The sequence below is a fragment of the Trichogramma pretiosum genome, unplaced genomic scaffold, assembly GCF_000599845.2.
Source record: "Trichogramma pretiosum strain Unisexual culture from Peru unplaced genomic scaffold, Tpre_2.0 scaffold13, whole genome shotgun sequence".
NCBI lineage: Eukaryota > Metazoa > Arthropoda > Insecta > Hymenoptera > Trichogrammatidae > Trichogramma > Trichogramma pretiosum.
The window spans coordinates 1,140,320-1,158,872 of record NW_019641606.1 but is presented as its reverse complement, the minus strand read 5'-3'; the positions used below and the strand labels follow the sequence as shown (position 1 = coordinate 1,158,872).

The following is an 18,553-nucleotide window of genomic DNA, read 5'->3' as shown; positions in this document are numbered from 1 at the left end:
GCGTTGCTCGTGCCGAAATTTGCATTCGTAAAAGATTTCGTTGCCGATTCTTTTAGTCAAGAACGGCGCGATATCGACGATGCGTCAACGACATGGATAAATCGAGCGACGACGAGTGAGAAGGGGGGAGACCTACATTCGAGCGGTAATCATTCAAAACGATTCGCAGAATCATCGGCGAGCTAGTGTCTTTGAAAGGTCGGAAGGGCCCAAAAGAGGAGACTTCGAGAGGGACGCGAAGAAGGCAATTTTCTTGGTCGTCGCGTTGCATTCGAATCAATACATGTACTAGGCAAGTAATTTGTTTTCTCTTTATTAAGTATCAAAACTACTACTTTATAATACTGCGATACAGCAAAATGCCGATAAAATAATCGATATAGGAAGGAAGAGGAGCGACTATAGCTATGAAAAGAAAGGCCTCGAGCTGGGGAAAGCGGGCACTCCGAGGTCCGCGACGATGAGGGCGAAGTCGCTGCTCGAGTCGATGGCGCAGCAGTAGGTGTAGCCCTTGGTGGCGTCCTTGAACTGGGGATACTTGGCCTGGCAGGCGTCCAGCGGTGTGCACAGGTGATCGTCGGCCGTCATCATGCCGAGGTACGGGTCGTTCATCGTGACGAAGACGAGGCCGTAGTTGTGCACCGGGTCGTGCACGTACTTGTAGAGGTAGCGGGGCACCGTGAGGCTGCCGTCGCTCAGCAGGCTCAGCTCGACCTCCTTGCCTGCGAATCGAATCGCGGCGATCAATTTTTTTTTTACTCGAGTGCAATTGTAAGAGAGAGGACTTACCATCGGCGTCGGGATAGCGCAGATTGTCGAGGCCACCGGTCCACGCGTCCAGATTCACGGCCAGCTGTCCGGCCGTCGAGCGGACTATCTCCTCGACGAGCTTCCAGTTGCCCTCCTCGATGCTCTTCCACACGGGCAAGGTGTTGATGTAAAAGTACGTGCTGTTTTGCTGGCTCTTGTAGTACATGTCGCTGGCCGGGACCAGTTGGCCTTCGACGAGCCAATTCGAAGCCGTCGCTGCCGCTGTTGCTGGTTTCGTGGTCGTTGAAGTTGGCGACATCGTCGTCGTCGTCGTAGGAGTGCTTGGCAAGGTCGTCGTAGTCGTAGAAGTCGTCGTCGTGGAAGTCGTCGTAATCTCGGCCGCCTGCCTCGCGTACTTTTTCGACTTCCTCCTGAGCGCGGGCTTCTTCGGCCCGACGGCCAAGTACTTGTCGACCAGCTCGTCCTTCTTCAGCAGGGCCTTGAAGCGCGCCCTCTGCTGCTCGATGCTAAAAGTCTCGGGGCCGATCTCGACGTTCTCGTAAAACTCGCCCTTTTGGTAGACGGGCTTTCTGACGGAGGCTCTACGGCTGCGCAGGGCCGTCGTCACGGTCGACTTGGCCCAGGACGGCCGATTCTCCAGCTGGTTGAAGCAGATGCGCTCGATCGTCGGCAGGAACGCCTCGTTCCTCATGCTGAAGCCGATGCGGCCGATTCGGCCCTCGGGGCAGATCTCGTTCGGGTCGGCTCTGGCCACCGCTTGGGCCGGCTCCGAGCAGCTGATTCGGCCGAACGGAGCTACGTAGTTCGTGCCGACCTGGATAAATAAATTTCGAGCTCGTTGATGACGGAATCAATGGGAGGAATTGATGTGGCGCGAGCTCGCTCGAATAAATGAATTTGTCGAACGTATGTACGTACCACGTCGAAGAAGCTGATGGCGTAGCACTTGAGAGGGACCTCGGACGATTTGATGCTGGAGCCGAAGACGGTGACGTTGCCACGGGGACAGGCGACGCGGAGCCTCTCGCCGAAGGAGAATCTGACGCTGTCGCTCTTGGCCGTGTCCGGATAGATGACCTCGTTCGTCGTGTACTTCAACAATAGCGGCGCATTCTTATGGAAATCCTCCGTAACGTCGACCCAGCAGAACGTCGCGTCTATGGGGGGATACAGAGACAAATTAACGACCGTAATAATGACGACACACTTTTCCACCCTATTATTCGTTCCAGTTGCAGACTTACGAGCTGGCAGCGCAAAGTAGCCCAGCAGCCACAGCCAAACAGCTGAACTCCACATGTTTTCGGATGCTCGGCTTTGTACGCGCTTGTTCGTATACGCACTGTAATCGATGCACGACGCCACTCGATACCGTAACCAAGTTAAAACGAAATTACGAGATATTCGCCCAATTCGACGATCGGCGGATCACTGACGTCGATAATCGTAAAAGCTCGGCTTTTTATATGCGCGCATCGATTTTCTCAACACAATTGGCTTATCTTCTCCACTGGGCGCCCTGGATGGATGTACATTGCGAAACGCACGTTGCTGCCACTTTTTTTTTCTCTTTTTCCGCTTCGACAAAAGAGGTTGATCGTAATCAATGGGAGGCTTGTACAACTGATATAAAACTAAAAACCTGCTACACGCCTGGTACCGAGAACTATTTACCAGAACAGCGTGGATTTCGCTCAACCTTAGCTGATAATCGTTGTAACATTCTCAGAATTCATATAGCCCATTGACGAGTGAATTAAAGGGCGACGTCATTTTTCATCTTGTAGTAGCTAGACTTTACAATTTACACCGAATCTTTCAATGAGATTATCATTGCGGTTTCAACGACGAGAACGATGACAATTTTATACTGCAATCAGCCCAGTTAATCATACTCGGTAAATAAACAAGAGCACCTATGCAGCGATCTTCAAGAACATCTCTGCTCGAGACGTTTCTCCTTGTCATACCAATGGAAAATTAATAGGCCAATTAATAAATGATATACATGAGAAATTAGTAATCTTGTAACTCGTTTGTACAGAATGTGATAGTAAAAATCGAAAAATTTGAATATGTTTCCTTCGATTGCAAAACTAATGTATAGTACCAACGTAAGTTACCTGTTGCTTTGGTATCATCATGATGTCACGAGTACATGAACTCGTTTTTACATGGGACAAATAGGTATCGTGTCAATTATAATATAACTGCAAAAAGAAAAAAAACGCAACACGAGAGAGAGGGAGAGGAGAAAAAAGAAGGCAAGCGATGATAAGCAATAAAAAGAAGAAAGAAAAAAGGAAAGGATATTCCGATAAAAATGAAACTAATGGCCGCGATATTCTGTTACAAGTTCGAGCGTATAGATGTGCGAGATAAGAGCACGATTTCCGCTTTGAGGAAAAAAATTATTTAATGACATTTTCGTGTAACGCGCAGAATCGCGTCCCTTGCGACCCTATTTTTTTTCGATTCGGAATCAGAGTGATCGATTTCTCGAGTATTATGTTTTTCCCTATAGATAACACACAAAATAATCGTTCTCAAAAGTAATTTCCTTAAATATAGTCTTAGCCTTTTTCTACTCGCAATAAAGCAATAAATGCATAATCAATGAAAAAGTTCATCTCTCGCGATTTTTCTGCTACAGGCGAGTCACCTCTGTTGCTTGACAGTGTGAGTCACATCTAAAAAACTAAAACTTAGCCTGTGTTGAATATTTAGGGTTCGTTAATCCAAACTAACAATTTGAACGATCATTTTAAAAAGGCAAAGTTGATTGAAATATAACCAATATTTTTCTAACTATATCCTCGGTCAATTCACATGTGGACGTGGTACAGTTCATCTTTCCAGTTTATGCATTTGCGGAAGGTACGAATTTCGAGTTTCAATAAATAAAAGAATCATCAACAAATAAATGGCACCTATAATATCGAGTTCTTCACGCTCAAACTGGTGGATAATGTTGCGTCAAACCCTTTCCCATTGAAGAATTTTGCCGCTGAAAGATTCTACGCATTGATTTCCAATTTCATATGTGTATATAAGGAAGAGCCAACTTTTTTTCTCGAAAGTTTCTTTACATGTGCGACAGCAGCTTGCTCGAGTTTTCATATGGAGGTGAAAATATCGCGCGACATTCGACCCATGAGGATCTGTACAAGTACATCTAAATTATCAAGCTAGACGAAGCCCACGGACAGAATGAAATTTTAACTTTGAACTAACTATAAAGGAAGGATTCAGAAAAGTTTTGGATTCGTAATCACTACTTTATTTGTGCGCGAGCGGAAATTCCGTGAAAATAATATTTTCCTTCAAGGTATACCGATGTCAGCAAGAAAGTTGAGATGATCTACAAAAAAAATTTTTTTACTCAACGATTCAATAACATGTACAAGGTCTTCTTTTATTATGATTTTCAATAATGAAAAACTTTATCAAAGTAGTTCAACCCTTTAAAAGAAAATGTTATAAATTTTTAATTGAAGTGCAAGCAACTTTTAATATTAAAAAAATGTTTAATTTATCACTTGAAGCATGGCAAATCTGCAACAATCGATTATGGATGGACAAGTTCAAAGTTAAAATATGACGCGTTAAGCAGATTAGAGAACAATATTGCATCGAGGGATAAAAATATAAATAACACACATTCAGAAACGTATTCGTATAAATTATTCAAGAAACGTGAAAGCATATTTTTTTAGATTTCTTTCGATTTCATTTTAAAAAAAAGTTTATTGTGAATGTTTCGTCATAAATCGTTTGCCAGCTAATTCTTATTTTACTACAAAGGTCAGTGTAAATGAAAAAGCAATTTTTTTTTGATGACATAACTTTTATTGTTATTATACTTATTATTACATACTTTCAATGTTCTTTTTTTAATTCTGAACAATATTGTTAATCATACATTCATCGTAATTCGTATTTTACGAGCAAAAAAAAACATAAATTTGCTTCTTGCGTAGTTCCAATGAAATTCAGGGAGAAAAAAATCAATGCTAATAATTATCTCTGAAAGTTAGACGCCTCTATTTCCTACATTATTATAGTTGCATGTATTTTTCGGAGAAACGTTTGAAAAATAATGAATTATCAATCGAAATTTGGATAATCGCATTATCATCATTTAGCAAGTGATTGGTGTGCGGGTTTTTTTCTGTTGTATGACCGATGATGCAGAACAGCAACATATAAATTTATAATTTTTTTTCTTTTCACTTTCATAGCATGTAGCTCTATTAAATTTTGCTGTAAATTGTCAAACGCATCGGTCTTTTAAAATTTATTTTCATTTTTGGCGCTCAAAAATTGCGCATCCCAATGAATTATTTACGTATTAAATATGTTTTTTAATAAAAGCATTCAATTTAGTGTCTAATTAATTCATCAAGTTTTTCCTAAAATAATTAACAATACGATAAAATTGATTTTACAATGGTAGATGAAATTCGCAATACTGTTCGGTTTCTTTATCATTATGAAGATATTTAGATTGACTGATAATTTTAATATTGACTAGAACGCATAGCTCTTTGGCTGCTAAAAATGCAAATGTTACAAACAATAGTCACCTGAGAAAGTCTGAAATGTAAAACTCGCACCACGGCGACACGACGATTAAAAAATTTAAAATATCAAATCTTTTTTCATTGTACGATTAATGTTTTTTTTGTTTTATCATCAGAAAAATAGAGCGATCTGTATCAATACTAACCACTTTTCTTTGTAATTCGAATAATTTTTCCATAATTATTTCAAATGTCACATTGATGCATTTGCATCGAGAAGCGTGCTAATTTAATAATAACTTGTGCTTTTTTTATATTTCATTTATTAAACCTAATCAGACTCTTCCGTTGCAGCTTGTACATAATTATAATTTTTATACTTATTTATTACATAAAAATTTTTAATCTCATTCGTAGACATGTGTAACAATAATTATCAATTGATAATGCAAGTAATTAATTGTTGAGGAAGATTGTGATGCAGTGCAAAAGAAGAAATGGAAAAATATAATGCAGCTTAAAAAACGACTAATGTTGAAACGATGCCATCAACCTGCTACAAAGAATGACGCAATTACAGACTTATGCTAAGTAAGTACGCATGGAAAGAATAATTACTGTACGGCTGAACATAAAAATCGTAACGAAATAGATACATAAGCAAGTACAAGGACTATAACAATGTTTGCATGTAGTAAATAGACAGTTTAGCTTTTTTGTATCAACAATTAATTTTTTTTCTTAATCATTTTCATGTTTATGAGCTTTTTTTGTTGTTTTTTGGATTTTTTAAATTTTATCTCACGAATAATGCGTCAATCCAATAAATATATATATACATATTTTTCTTCCTTCAGTATATTATTGAAATTTTGCTCACTGCGTAATATACATATTATATTATATTATATAATATTTTCGTTTAATAGAAGGAAATGGAAACGTCAATAAAATGATGATGGCTTGACTTGAGTAAATATTTGTCGATCGGTAATTAAATATATAGGTATTATGTGCACAGGCATGTAATAGAGATCTTATTTTTTAATATTTATTTTAATTTTTGGTTGTTGAATCATTTGTTTCATCCCTTAGCGCCGTCTGCCGAAACGCAGAAACACGTGGTCCACGTCCTGGCGTTTCACCCCACTATCAGGCAGAGGGATATTTTCTCTCAGCACTGGAACTGTAAAAAAATGGCAATAACCAAAGAGCGACAGATTAATTAATCTATAAAAAGGAAAAGAACGAAAGGACGATGCGCAAACATAATAGAAAGACGCGCACAAATGTACGCAAAGCGCGTATTATTATTACATCGTCGTCCAATTAACTTTGTAATTGACGAAAGAATCTCGTTGGCGCGCCAAAGCCTCGTTGCGACATTTTATATTTTATATATTACAAGTATATATTAAAGGCTTTGAAAGTACGCGACAAGATGTTCCTTTATCTGCGCGTTCGCATAAAGGATCAGCGAGGGAAAAGTAGCTCGCGGACATACCGGAGATCGAGTGGCAAACTTCGTTTGGCAGCTACCGCTCCTGTGTGTAGTGTCAAACAGCCATGCTTAACATATATATATACGTATGTATATCTATTTAGGTGAGCAGCGCGAGCTCGCTCCTCTTTCCAGGGCTCCATACACACGAGAGCCGAGCGAGCGAAATGAGAAATTCCAGCTACCTACCTGCGAGACCTTGGTTTATTATATATATACAGGCCGAGTGCACACGCGGCGTTATATGTACACCGGAGCTAAATGCAGTTACGAGATGAATGGGTTTAGATTTACATTATTGATGTTTTGAATTTCAGCTTGGATTTGGATTTAGAGATGCTCGCAGCTGGGGCCGAGATGCCGTGAAAGAGGATAAAAAAAAATGTATTACATTCATATATAAATAAACTCACCCTTCTCGTTGATGTAATTTTCCATTGCCGAGCCGAGCTCGTAGAGGGTCGACAGGGCCGAGCAGACCTTGCGGATCCTCGGCGGCACCTCGTCCAGCAGATTCGGACTGCACTGGGTCGGCGGCATGGCGTGCACTTGATGCTGCGCCAGCAACGTCGCGAGCACCATAATGACCGCCAGAGTCAGCAAGCTCGAGATCGATACTTTGGATGCCATTTTTTGCCTCTTCTCTCTCTTTCTCGCTCTCGATTAAAACTACCTTCGTGCGAAATAGCTTGTTTCACCTGCGAAATTTTCATGAATAAATAAAATATCGTGGCTATCTCTCTCTCTCTCTTGCTCTCTCTCTCTCTCTCTCTCTCTCCCTCTCTCTCTCTCTCTCTCTCTCTCTCTCTCTCTCTCTCTCTCTCTCTGTCTGATCCTTTGCATAATGAAAAATTCGCCTTTGACCATGCGGGATACATGTAACGCATACATCGGAAGCCACGTCCTGGACCAGACTTGGGATTAATCCAGGACGAGCTTTGACAAATAGACTAGATGCATGATCCATACTTGGGATATTGCAAGGTGCGTCGCGCGATCCGTATAACGCACAGGTGATGGCGTTGTATTACGCCGCTTCTGCATGTTAATTAGTACTTTGGTAATTGAAAATCTGATCTCGTTACACGCACCAAGTTTTGCGCTCTGTTATTATCATTATAAGCGTGCAAACTTTGAGAGATGGAAGCAGCTACGTGCTAAATTGAAGTTAGCAATCGAGGATGGAAATCGATGGAGAAAGAGAGACCGATATATAGACAATAAAAGTGTCAAAGAAGCAGCAGCGCCAGCGACGGATATCATTCGTATCGATAAGAGAAAAGAGAGAGAAAGTCACGCGTGCGATCAGTAAATACTCATTACTGGCTATAGGCCAAAGTCTCTGCCGGATACACCGGATATTGCTCCGGCTCTTGCCTGAAATCTCGTATATACTCGCGTCGCGCAGCGAACTACACATTTTATAAACGATCTCTCGTCTAAACGGGCATGGCGTGCGCAAAGTATAGGCGAGAGCTCCGATAATATCGTGTACTCGCTCGCATATCTTTGCGAATATATTTGTGTTACAATCGATCATTTTCTATAAGGATAAAAAAAGAACCGCGCGAGACGAGCTAAAGGCAACGCACAACAAAAAAAGTAATTAAGGCATCGAGTACACTCGACGCGCGGGCGATAATCCATTATTAGATCGACTCACTTTGGCCTTTTTTTCGTTTTGTTGCCTCTTGCGCTTGGCAAATAGCCTCTTATTTCGAGTCCATTCGGATTCAACGCTATGCTCGCCACGACCCGGCTTATTACAAGGTCTTCGAGGGTCGTTGATTCCTCCAAATGAAAAAGAAGAAGAAGAAGAAGAACAAATTCGTAATCCTCCCTCACTGTACACATCTATAACATTGAATTCGAATTTATAACGTTTGACTGTAGAGCTTAATAATGGGATCTCTTGCCTTTCGAGCCCTTTTTTTGCAAAAGTCAACAACGCCTAATGGCGCGTACACACGTGTAGCAATTTTTTCCTTTTTTTTTGTGTAAATAAAGTGCGTTGCGTGACGTAAAATGCGAATATATAGTTTGATTCGCATGGAAAGGGTCAAGCTCGAGCAGTAGCAGTCGACACGAGGACGAGTCACGTGGATCTCGCAATACAAGCTCGCAACGCTTAGCGAGAATGGACTTTTCGAAAGATATAAAAATCGCTTCCTTGCGAATGCAGCCTCAATTCTTGAAACATATCGCAGAATCAAAGAAAACAGATGCAATCGATGAGTTTATATAAAGGCAAAATCGAGCGCGTGGCGTTACTATTTGCCCGGGCGGATAATACACTTTCCGAAAATAAACATTATTGAGCGCAAATCTGATCCTCGACGCAACTTTGCCCGGTGCGTCGCGTTGGAACAATATAATGGCTCAGGGCTTGTGTGTGTGTGCGTGTATCGTCTTACCTCAAGGATGTGACATACAAACGACATATAGCCGGCGCGTTTGGCCTACATATAATAGCCTCGTGACACGCATCCTTCCAAAACCATAAGAAAGAGAATAAAATACAAAGAGGAAGATAAGTGCCTCGTAAAAGTTATATATACTCGTTCAAGAGTTATACTTCTCATTTTCCGAATTAATCTCACTCGATAACGAATGTTGGCGCGTACGCATGTACGAGAGTTTTCATTATTGCTCAGCTCGCACCCAAGTGTATAATGTACGCAGCGCATACCAATCGAGCACGGAAATGAACCGAAAATACATATTATTTCAAAGTTATATTACATTTCCTGCGATCGTCCAAATTAAAATTGCTCAAAATGTAATTTCCAAAGTCTCTGTCGCTTTTTTGATATTCGAGATGGTCGCGTATTTATAGCTTCGTCGAGTCTGGCTGGAAAGGGACACGCACTATACTACTGCTATCTGACGCAATGAAGGAAAAAATGCAAATACTAGTCGGAACAATCTCGGCCATTTTTATTTTTGAGTAATTTACATTTGCTTTCTTATCGAGTTCATCATCGAGGTCCGCTTGGATTCAAATCGAGAGCCCGCGTCGGAACGCGCAAGGAGGCGCACTTGGTATCGCGACTCGTTTGCCCGTATCATAACACACGTTTCTCCGCTCGGAACCTGTTGCTCGTGCAAATGCAAACTGAAATCTTGTCGAGCCCGCGAAACAAATTCGATCGTAACACATGACGTCCCTCCGTTCGATCGAGAAAGAAAAGTTGGAAAAAAAAAATTGCGAAGCAAAGCTGCCGTTGCGTAAGCCAGCTAGCGTGCATCATTGAGAGAAAAGTCGAGTACGCGGCGAATCCTCTAAATTTTCGATTTACATGCAAATCGGCGGTAACGGCGACTTGCGCAACTCGCCGAGTGAAATAATAATGCATACGTATGTGCATGCAAGACAATGTGCGTATCTTCCACTTGCTTAAAGCGACAAGTAAAGCAGAAAAAAAATTGGTACCTGAATAGGAATTATATGTCACAAGTTTGCACCTTACTATAATAGATGCGTGTAGACGTGGCTCTCTCAAATACAGAAATCTGTAGGTGTGTGTATATCTGTGGTATAGTAAAGCAAAACTCGACTCGAGTCCATTTCGAAAAACGGGGTCTATTTAATATGTTGTCGACTATAAGGTGCAAGGGTCAGAATAGATGAGAAAAGAGCCACGAGCATGAACTGAACCGAAATTATCTATATTCGAAAAAGTTGCAAAACTTTTTGCAGCGCAACAGCTCCCGTAGGCACGCGCCCTTTAATTTGACAAATGCACAGGGCAAAAGTTAGCTCGCTGCAGTTGAAGATACGATAGCGTCGAAGCTCCAGTCGTCCGCGTCGTAGATAGAGCAGTCGAGTGCAAGTGAAAACGGATATTTTTGAAGGAAAAAAAAAAAACGAAAGCGAGCGTGTGGGAGGTGAATGGGGCGAAACGCGTCATCGCTGCCTGTGCATACATACTCATACCTATACTATTGGGTCACAAGCTTGCAGGAATAATCTGGTGGGGCTTCTTAATAATTCTTGCTCGCTCACAGCGAGCTGCTAGCGTTATAAACGATGACTATATACCGCACCTCGCGACAAACAACAAGTTTAATTTGCACTGTAATCCCCGCGATAAATGCCTTGGCCATATAGCATCGGCGCTGGACGCGGCAACTCTCGCGTACAACAAACTTTTCAGCTTACGCGGAGCTCGAGCTATAATACGTGCCTGCAACGCGTATGGCCAACAAAACGAATGGCTGGAGTACTTTGTTTTGGGTAAATATTAGATTTACCTCGTACGCAGATACGCGTGTGCGTCGCATCGGGCGCTCCACCGACGCCGAAGGGAAGAAAATTATTTCCCCCGCGTATGAAATTGCACGCGCGGACTTTTCCATCTGTGCGTACTTTGTTGTTTTTTCTTCTACCGCGCGTTATTCGGCTGATCTTTTCTTATTTGGATCGATCTCTGGTCGAGAGAGAAAAAAATACATCGCAATGTATCGGCGTACCAGCGCAGGATCCAATAATCTTTTGCTCGTCCTCGTGCCGATGAATAATAATTCGACTGCATATAGGCAAAACGTTAGCTCAACGAAGAACGTTAGTTCGTGTCGACGAAAGAATAACACCCCGTGCGCGCGAGTGCGCCGTTACAGGTCAATTCCTATCGCTTTGCAATAAGACAACGGATCAGAGAAATAAAAATGGCTAAAGTGGAAAACAGTTTTAATATACAACTTTTCAGCGCGATTGTAAACAGTCGCGCGCACACTTGGGAAATGATTTCTCTATTACGATCTCGACGTTACGAGTATGTATGTTCGTTTCACCATTGACTCTTCGGTGCGCCGCACATATAATGCAACCATCTTTCTAGTTCATTTAGCGTTTGAATCGTTGTGGCTTGTAAATAAATTTTCATTTCTCTTTGTCCCTCGAGAAATAAAAAAGAAAAGAAATAAAAAGTCAACGATTGAGACAAATTTTTCAGTGATAACTATCCGTCGAGCTCAATCCCACCTTTTTTTGATTTAGCGCTATAAAATGATGCTCGGTCGGTCGTCCTTTTTCCGAGATACCAAAAAGGATCGTATATTACTTTAAACGAAAAACAATGTTCCATGTCCGTTCACGAATGAGCGATATAAAGTATGTGTAAATCGCGATGAAACTTTTGCAGCTAGCGGGATTTTTTTTTTTTTTTTATACATAACGTATGATGTTCTTTATAACTCTGGGCGCGTATGTTGTAAAATATAAACAGAGCTGAGGTATTTATTATATGTGTATAGGTCGTATAATAATGAGTGTTCATATGCAGAGGCTGCGACAGTATCGATGACGCAAAAGTCCGCTACTGATTTTTTTTTGTTACCGCACCGCGACCTTGTAAAAGTCTTGATTGGCAATTTGAACCATAGCAATCGATTCATTTACATCGAATTAGATCGTGTGGACGAGACGAGAGAGAAGAGGCATTTTCCCCCGCGTAAAATCAAACGAAATTCGGGCAAAATCAATTATGGGACTCTCATTGGTCTATTTCAATTTTCCCGTATAAATTCAATTTATGTTTCTTTTTTGTCCCGCCTGACCGCAAAAATAGACTAATGCCTATGTATGGAAAAAAATGCACGAATGCGTAAATTATATTACATAGATACGAAACCGACGGCCACGTCGTAAAATCTGTTTCGGGCGAAAAACCAAATGATACAAACGATGAGTGTGTAAGAAAAAAGGGAATCGTGTTACACTGACTTAATATTTGTATAGCTCCGAGGAAAATCTCTGTTAAATTGCTCTCAGACTAGAGAAATAAACACCCATCATTTTTCTTCTTCCCTTTTTCCTTGAACAAACAATATTGTGCAGCGATACTCGTCGCCCTGGTATTATTATCTGAGACTTTGATTCCACTTCATGCAGCTCGTATGAGATGATTATTGCACTTACTCTAGCTATAATAAATTACACGAATTCTCGCGTGCGTTCTCCAATCGACTTTCTTCGTATATTTTTCTCTGTCATTTTTTTCTTTTGAAGCCATGCCGAAGCTACGTTAAAAAGATTTCAAATGCGTTATCTAAGATTACCAAGGAACATTTCTTTAAGTCCCTATAAATTGAGAAGATGTTCACAAAAGGTATCCTAGACGTTGCTTTTTAGAAAAAACATTCCGTAGAAAAGATGGAAAATTCTTTTGAAAATGTTCAATATAATGCTGGCTTCGAAAAAAAGGCGAGAAATTCATTATAGTTTGAGCGAAAAGTGCGTAATCGCGAAAAGTCTACTTAGCAATGGCTGCGTGTCGACGAAAATTTACTTGGGCTTGCATATTCCTCGTAAGAAAAGTTAAGGTACGGCCATACTTACTGTAAGTTTGAGTGTGACTGAAATTGGTTTCACTAGAGCGATAACACTGCTGATTAAGGTTTGTGAAAAGGTTCCAACAATTTTTTCGAAAATCTCAAAGTTTTTGAAAGTGGCAGAAAACTTGAATCACAGTCAAATAGAAATTCAGCTGGAATTGAAATTACAGCGAGTAAATTTTTCCAAGTTTTTGGACTTTTTAGCAAATTTGCGAAAATTTAAGAAGCTTTACATAAAAGGCACGCACCAGCTGGTATTTGGCTGAGTCGACGTTACAAGTCTCAGCCCTGAAATTGGACCTGCTCCAGCTACAGTTAAACTTACGACAAATATAGCCAACTGTTAACTCTTTACATTTCATCAAATCTCTGCATATTTCTCATCTTCTTTTTGGCTTTACAAATTTACAAGATGTATTTTCACTTGGGTACGGAAATACAAATAAGAAAAACTTGGATATCGCAGCAGATGTAAGCAAGTCCCGAAAACGGCTATAATCTTGTGAGATTGCAGATTTCTCGCCTTGGCCAGTGATACTCTCAATGATGTGCAGTAGGTCACGCAACGCACAGGTGTGCGCGCGGGCCCGTCTATACGGCTCGCAGCCGCGCCACGTCGATTTTGTCCAACGATTCACAAAATTAAACAAAATGCGACGGAGCCAATTGTAATCCTAGAGGAATCGCGCGGATAAAAATTAATCAAGTCCCTTTGGCGAAGTGGAGATATCGTAGAGAGAACGGCGCGATGACGAAATTGCCAAGAATGACCCATTTGCGGCGTGCGTACGAGGGCCGTAAAAAGATTTTAGTACAGAGACGAGCAGAGGGACGGCGCTTGTATGCTGCACTAGGTACGGAGACGTAAGCAAGCTCGTTGATCGAAATTATAGTGTATCTCCGCGACCTGAAAAAGTTACTGCGCATCTCGCAAGCTTCATAAACGACGGAAATGAGTGCATAATAATATGGCGCTTTTGGCGCCGATCCGCCTGCAGCCCGCATCGCTTGTAGGGGAGCCACGTTAGTGCAGCTGTGACGCCCGCGTAAAAACGAAAGGAAAAAACATATCGTCGCGTTGCGAAAGCTCTTGGGCTGCATCTACACTTTGCGAGTCCGTGCTTTTGAATACCCGCGCTTATGTGTACGAAATTACCGATTTTCCTCGGGCCTTTACGTCGGCAAAGTTAAAAATATTTTTACTGAATTTAATGATGAGTGAATGTAACACGTGAAATCTTTAAACAACTGCAAATGTATCGAGTAGCGTGCAATTTTTCTGAAGAGGATTTTTCTCCTTGGACGAACGAGCATCGTCTTTACTCGTGAAATCCATTTGTCAAAGAGCTCAATGAATATTTACCAATGACGAATTTCTTTGTACAAAAACCATCTAGGCTGCTATTGAATCTGATCAATTATTCAATGTATATTTTATATAGCGCTCGGTGCGGGACGTGGTAAACATTATCGAGTTGAAATCGATAAAACGGTTTTAGTCGAAAGAAAAGAAAGAAACAGCTAGTAGTAAAACGACCGATAACGTAAAATAGAAGAAACGTGTGGCTCGTCGGCTACTCGTGTGCATCAATTGAGATTCAGCGGGGACATGGACTCATTATAACTCGAGCAACAGTTTGCGGTCGCATAACAGGTGTGCGACGCAGTAATTAACGACTTTCGGACGTGTCGCTTATGCATCGATTTTATTTTCAATCTTTCGCCTCTTTTTGTCTCCTTTCTCCTTCAAATTCTGCTAATTTTTTTGTGAAAGAAATAGCCTTTGAGTGTCATAAGCCAATCGAAATTTCGGATCCACTCGCACTCACGAGAGAGAGAAAGAGAGAATTGAAAATCATTAATCGACTGTATTCAAGTCTTTAGCAAATACGCGAGTATTGGGTCCAGCTACTCGAGTCGAAAAAAAAGACACTTGAAAAATTAGACACAGCATAGGAAGAAAGAAAAAATTGAGGAGAAAAGTTATTAACTTACCCGCAAAATCAAAACTCGAGAGCTGCGCTAGAAGTTGATACTTTGATTCTCGAAACGAGGGGTGAACTACCAAGTTAACTCGACGTGACAAACGCCTGCGCCGAAATCCTTTCTCGGGATCGGGACAAAAAAGGCAGAATCTTTGGCTCTCTTTCAACACTCGAGCTTCTGCTGCTATCTTCTGCTGGGTATTCTCCGAGATGTTTTTGGTAAACGAATGCACCTCCTCTCTCCGATACTTATGGTGGATGGTGGTGAGACGAGAAGAAGAGTAGAATGGATTATGGCAGTGGCAAGCTCGGCGCCGGCCCTTAAATAATCACACAGGCGCGCTTCGAAGCTCTCTCGCTCTCTCTCTCTCTCGCTCGTTGGCGCGCGCGCCCGCTACCCCCGTCACTTTCTCTCTCTCTCTCTCTATCTCGCCGTGCGTATGCATGTTCAAGCGAGAACATGTACGCGTGTGTACGCGCAGATTCTACCTGCGCATTCGCGAGTACCATCGACATCATCGGGAGAACAATATGTATATAGCATACGGCTGTGTGGGTGTATACACGAAAGTTAGATCGGATCGCCGCATGGTAGCGGCTACACCGAGCAATATACATTAGAATGGCATACGCGTGGGTGATTTCTTTTTTCTTGCCCCTCCTCCTCATTTCCCCTAATTCGATTATCTCTACAACTCTTGATATTTCTTTTTTCGTATATTTTGCTTCGTGACCGCGTAAAACATTAGAGCAACAATAGAATCAATGAATAAAACATCGAGTATACATCGAGGTCTAAGAGAAAGATCGACAATTGCGCACCGAGTGCACAAGATTTATCGATCTAGACGAGTGCAATTTTATACGCGCTCTCGAGTGAAAAAATCGGCATTCGAGAATTCGACCTCTTTCGCGACTCTGCCTGCCCGCATGTCATTTCTTTTTTACAGCGTATTAATAAAACCTATACGTTGTTATGTTTATACGCGAGCAGTCTCGAGCTTTTTGCGGAAGTACATGTGCGCTTAGCCGTACGAAGTAGATCAGACAAATATTTTCGTTGGATGAAAAAAAAAAAAAAAGATAAATTGCTTCTGTTTTCTTACTTTTTTGCTGGTTTTTTTACTTGGCCTTTTGAAAAAAACCCGCAAAGGGATAAATATCGACGGCCAATGGAAACGTATACGTCTCTCAGGCGTAACTTAATTAGAGATTAAATTGAGGAAAATTAGTTTACTCGGTATATATATTAATGCCACGCGCGCATCTGGAAGTTATAGAGAAAAAAAGGGAGAGCATTGTTTTTTCTATGTACTTTGATTGTTAAACAAACTCGACGAGCATGAGTATTTGTATAATTACTAGTCCATTATTTAATTTGCGGCGAGAAATAAAAATGGGAGCAGAGAGTTTAAAAATTAATTAAAAAGTGCATGTAATGTAGATGAGTATAAAATAGTGTATGAAAGAAAAATTGAGAGGATGATTTGTTTCAGATGCAGCGAACAGCAAGAGACTAAAGTATACATTTTTTTGAATGGACGAGTGCGGGGTATTGGTAATATTTTTATCTCCTCTCACTTTCTCGTGCTCGTGATCTATATAAATTTTGCTCTCTGTTTTTCGCACGAGGCCAATTACAAAACTTGGGACTTGACTCAACTGCATGAAAATGCACTTTTACCAACGTGTGCATCAAAGCATCAGTTAGAGTTTAAATATAAGAAGAACTAGAGTAAAATTGTTTGTTATTGTCTCATTTGTTGTGAAAAAAGCGGAGATGAAGAAAAAGAGAGAGATATCTAGGATGATTATTTATTCAGAATCGTCAAAGCATCGCTACGCACGATGTAGGCATGCGCAAGCTATATATACCGACGACATCTAATTCAATGTATTTAGCGAGAGACGCCAACGCGCTTTGTGTCATCTCGCGACGCACTAAGCTTGATCGAGCGAGACGCGGCGAATCCTGCAGCAGCAAAAGCTCTTTGTATGCATCCTATATAGCGGAGGCCGCTGCTGCGTGTGTGCGTTTGCCATTATAACGTTCTCCCCCTCCGACTCTGGCGTACTGCGTTAACAGGTGCAATTGACAAAGCTCGTGATTCACCTTCTTTTAAGCGCCGCCGCTGCTGCCAGTGTCTCTCCACTGTCCCGGAAAATCAAGCAACTTTGCCAGTATGCGCGTACTTTTTTTTAACGGCTTCTCCGCTCGTTGCATCGCGCCGAGAATTGAAAAGTAATCACCGACTGCTTTTTCTCGAACTGCGCCGATGACGCCTGTTATAATAATGCTAATAACATTATATGCGACTCGAGCTGGCGACGATGACGCCCGGCGGCGTAGCTCCCGTAATGTAACGTCGCTTTTGCTTATGTGCTACGCATTGTGCCGAGCCCCGTATTATATATTATATATATATATATGCCCCTGGTACTCCCGAGCGAAATCTCGAGCTCGAACGTCAGTGCGACTGCACACAGTGCATACATGACACTTTTTCCTTCCATGTACCGCATCCAATCTCATGCCATTATGATTTCTCGCGTACGCCAGAGTTCAGAGAGAGAGAGAGACAAGAAAAAGAATTGCTCGCTCGGACAAGATAAACAAAAACCGAAAACGAATACATAAATGATGATAAGAGTACTTCGAGCGGGATGAGTAAGACAAACGTAATACGTATTGGGTTTATCCTCCTGCTGCCGCTGCCCGGAGCTCGAGAAATTCAAGCCTCCCTTTTAAAGGTCAATATACGGCAAAACCGTAGCGCGCGTCTTTGCGCTTTTTCGACCTGTAGCTATCTCCAAGAACGTGAGTTTCCATTGCGTCAGTCGAGCAAATAACTCCTCCTTTTCTTCTCGAGACTCCTTTTCTCGTACTCGTTCTCAGCTCCTCTTGCTTCTTCTTGCTTTCTTTGTCTCTTCGCCACTAGTCTAAATTTAAAGTCCGCGCAAATCCTGCGAGCGCGTACGAGGCGTATATCCAACAACACCTCGAGAGGCGCGCGACCAACCGCTAGCCGCGTCTAGTAAATTGTTTTTGCCTATATTTGCGCTCCGATTCGATCGATCGAAAAGGAAGAGAAAACACGAGTGCGTATACAATGTGAATGGCCTGTGCGCGTCATCGAAGAAAAATTAATTTTTCACGCGCGGTTAGCGAACTCGAGCCACGAGGGATGGGGGAAAACTAGAGCAGCGAATTTTTACCCGATAAAACGTGGAATGTTTATATTCCTCGCCTATACCCACACGGGCCAACATTTCGAGTGCGTACGAATCCTGCGGCATTATTATTCATTATATCGGGTACGTTTCCCTTACATCAACTTACAAACTGGTGATAATCTCGAGGAAAAAAAACTTCACCCGGCAAAATGTGTATTTTTCTCCATCGTGGCGATCTGCAACAAATTGTGCAATTGTTTAAG

At 41.7% G+C, this 18,553-nt stretch overlaps 2 protein-coding genes across 2 annotated transcripts; both read right to left on the bottom strand.

Moving 5' to 3' along the window:
* Window positions 1–405: 405 nt before the first annotated feature.
* LOC106652010 lies at window positions 406–2,070 on the bottom strand. Its single transcript, XM_014370727.1, has 4 exons — window positions 2,016–2,070; window positions 1,690–1,928; window positions 790–1,585; window positions 406–722 (listed from the first exon to the last, which is right to left on the bottom strand). Exons 1-4 carry the CDS (start codon window positions 2,068–2,070, stop codon window positions 406–408), a joined length of 1,407 nt encoding a protein of 468 aa, XP_014226213.1.
* Window positions 2,071–6,142: 4,072 nt separating this feature from the next.
* Window positions 6,143–15,396, bottom strand: LOC106652068 (myosuppressin). The gene is made up of 3 exons (XM_014370811.2): window positions 15,127–15,396; window positions 7,209–7,493; window positions 6,143–6,480 (listed from the first exon to the last, which is right to left on the bottom strand). Exons 2-3 carry the CDS (start codon window positions 7,423–7,425, stop codon window positions 6,386–6,388), a joined length of 312 nt encoding a protein of 103 aa, XP_014226297.1. The 5' UTR covers window positions 7,426–7,493; window positions 15,127–15,396; the 3' UTR covers window positions 6,143–6,385.
* Between the last annotated feature and the right edge of the window lie 3,157 nt (window positions 15,397–18,553).

Excerpts from the sequence above, each read along its gene's own strand:
- LOC106652010 (XM_014370727.1), bottom strand. The coding sequence starts at position 2,070 with ATGTGGAGTTCAGCTGTTTGGCTGTGGCTGCTGGGCTACTTTGCGCTG. Across the intron at positions 1,586-1,689 it reads CCATCAGCTTCTTCGACGTG|GTCGGCACGAACTACGTAGC; the intron begins GTACGTACATAC and ends TTATTTATCCAG. Across the intron at positions 723-789 it reads GCGCTATCCCGACGCCGATG|GCAAGGAGGTCGAGCTGAGC; the intron begins GTAAGTCCTCTC and ends TTCGATTCGCAG.
- LOC106652068 (XM_014370811.2), bottom strand. The coding sequence starts at position 7,425 with ATGGCATCCAAAGTATCGATCTCGAGCTTGCTGACTCTGGCGGTCATT. Across the intron at positions 6,481-7,208 it reads AAATTACATCAACGAGAAGG|TTCCAGTGCTGAGAGAAAAT; the intron begins GTGAGTTTATTT and ends ATTTTTTTACAG.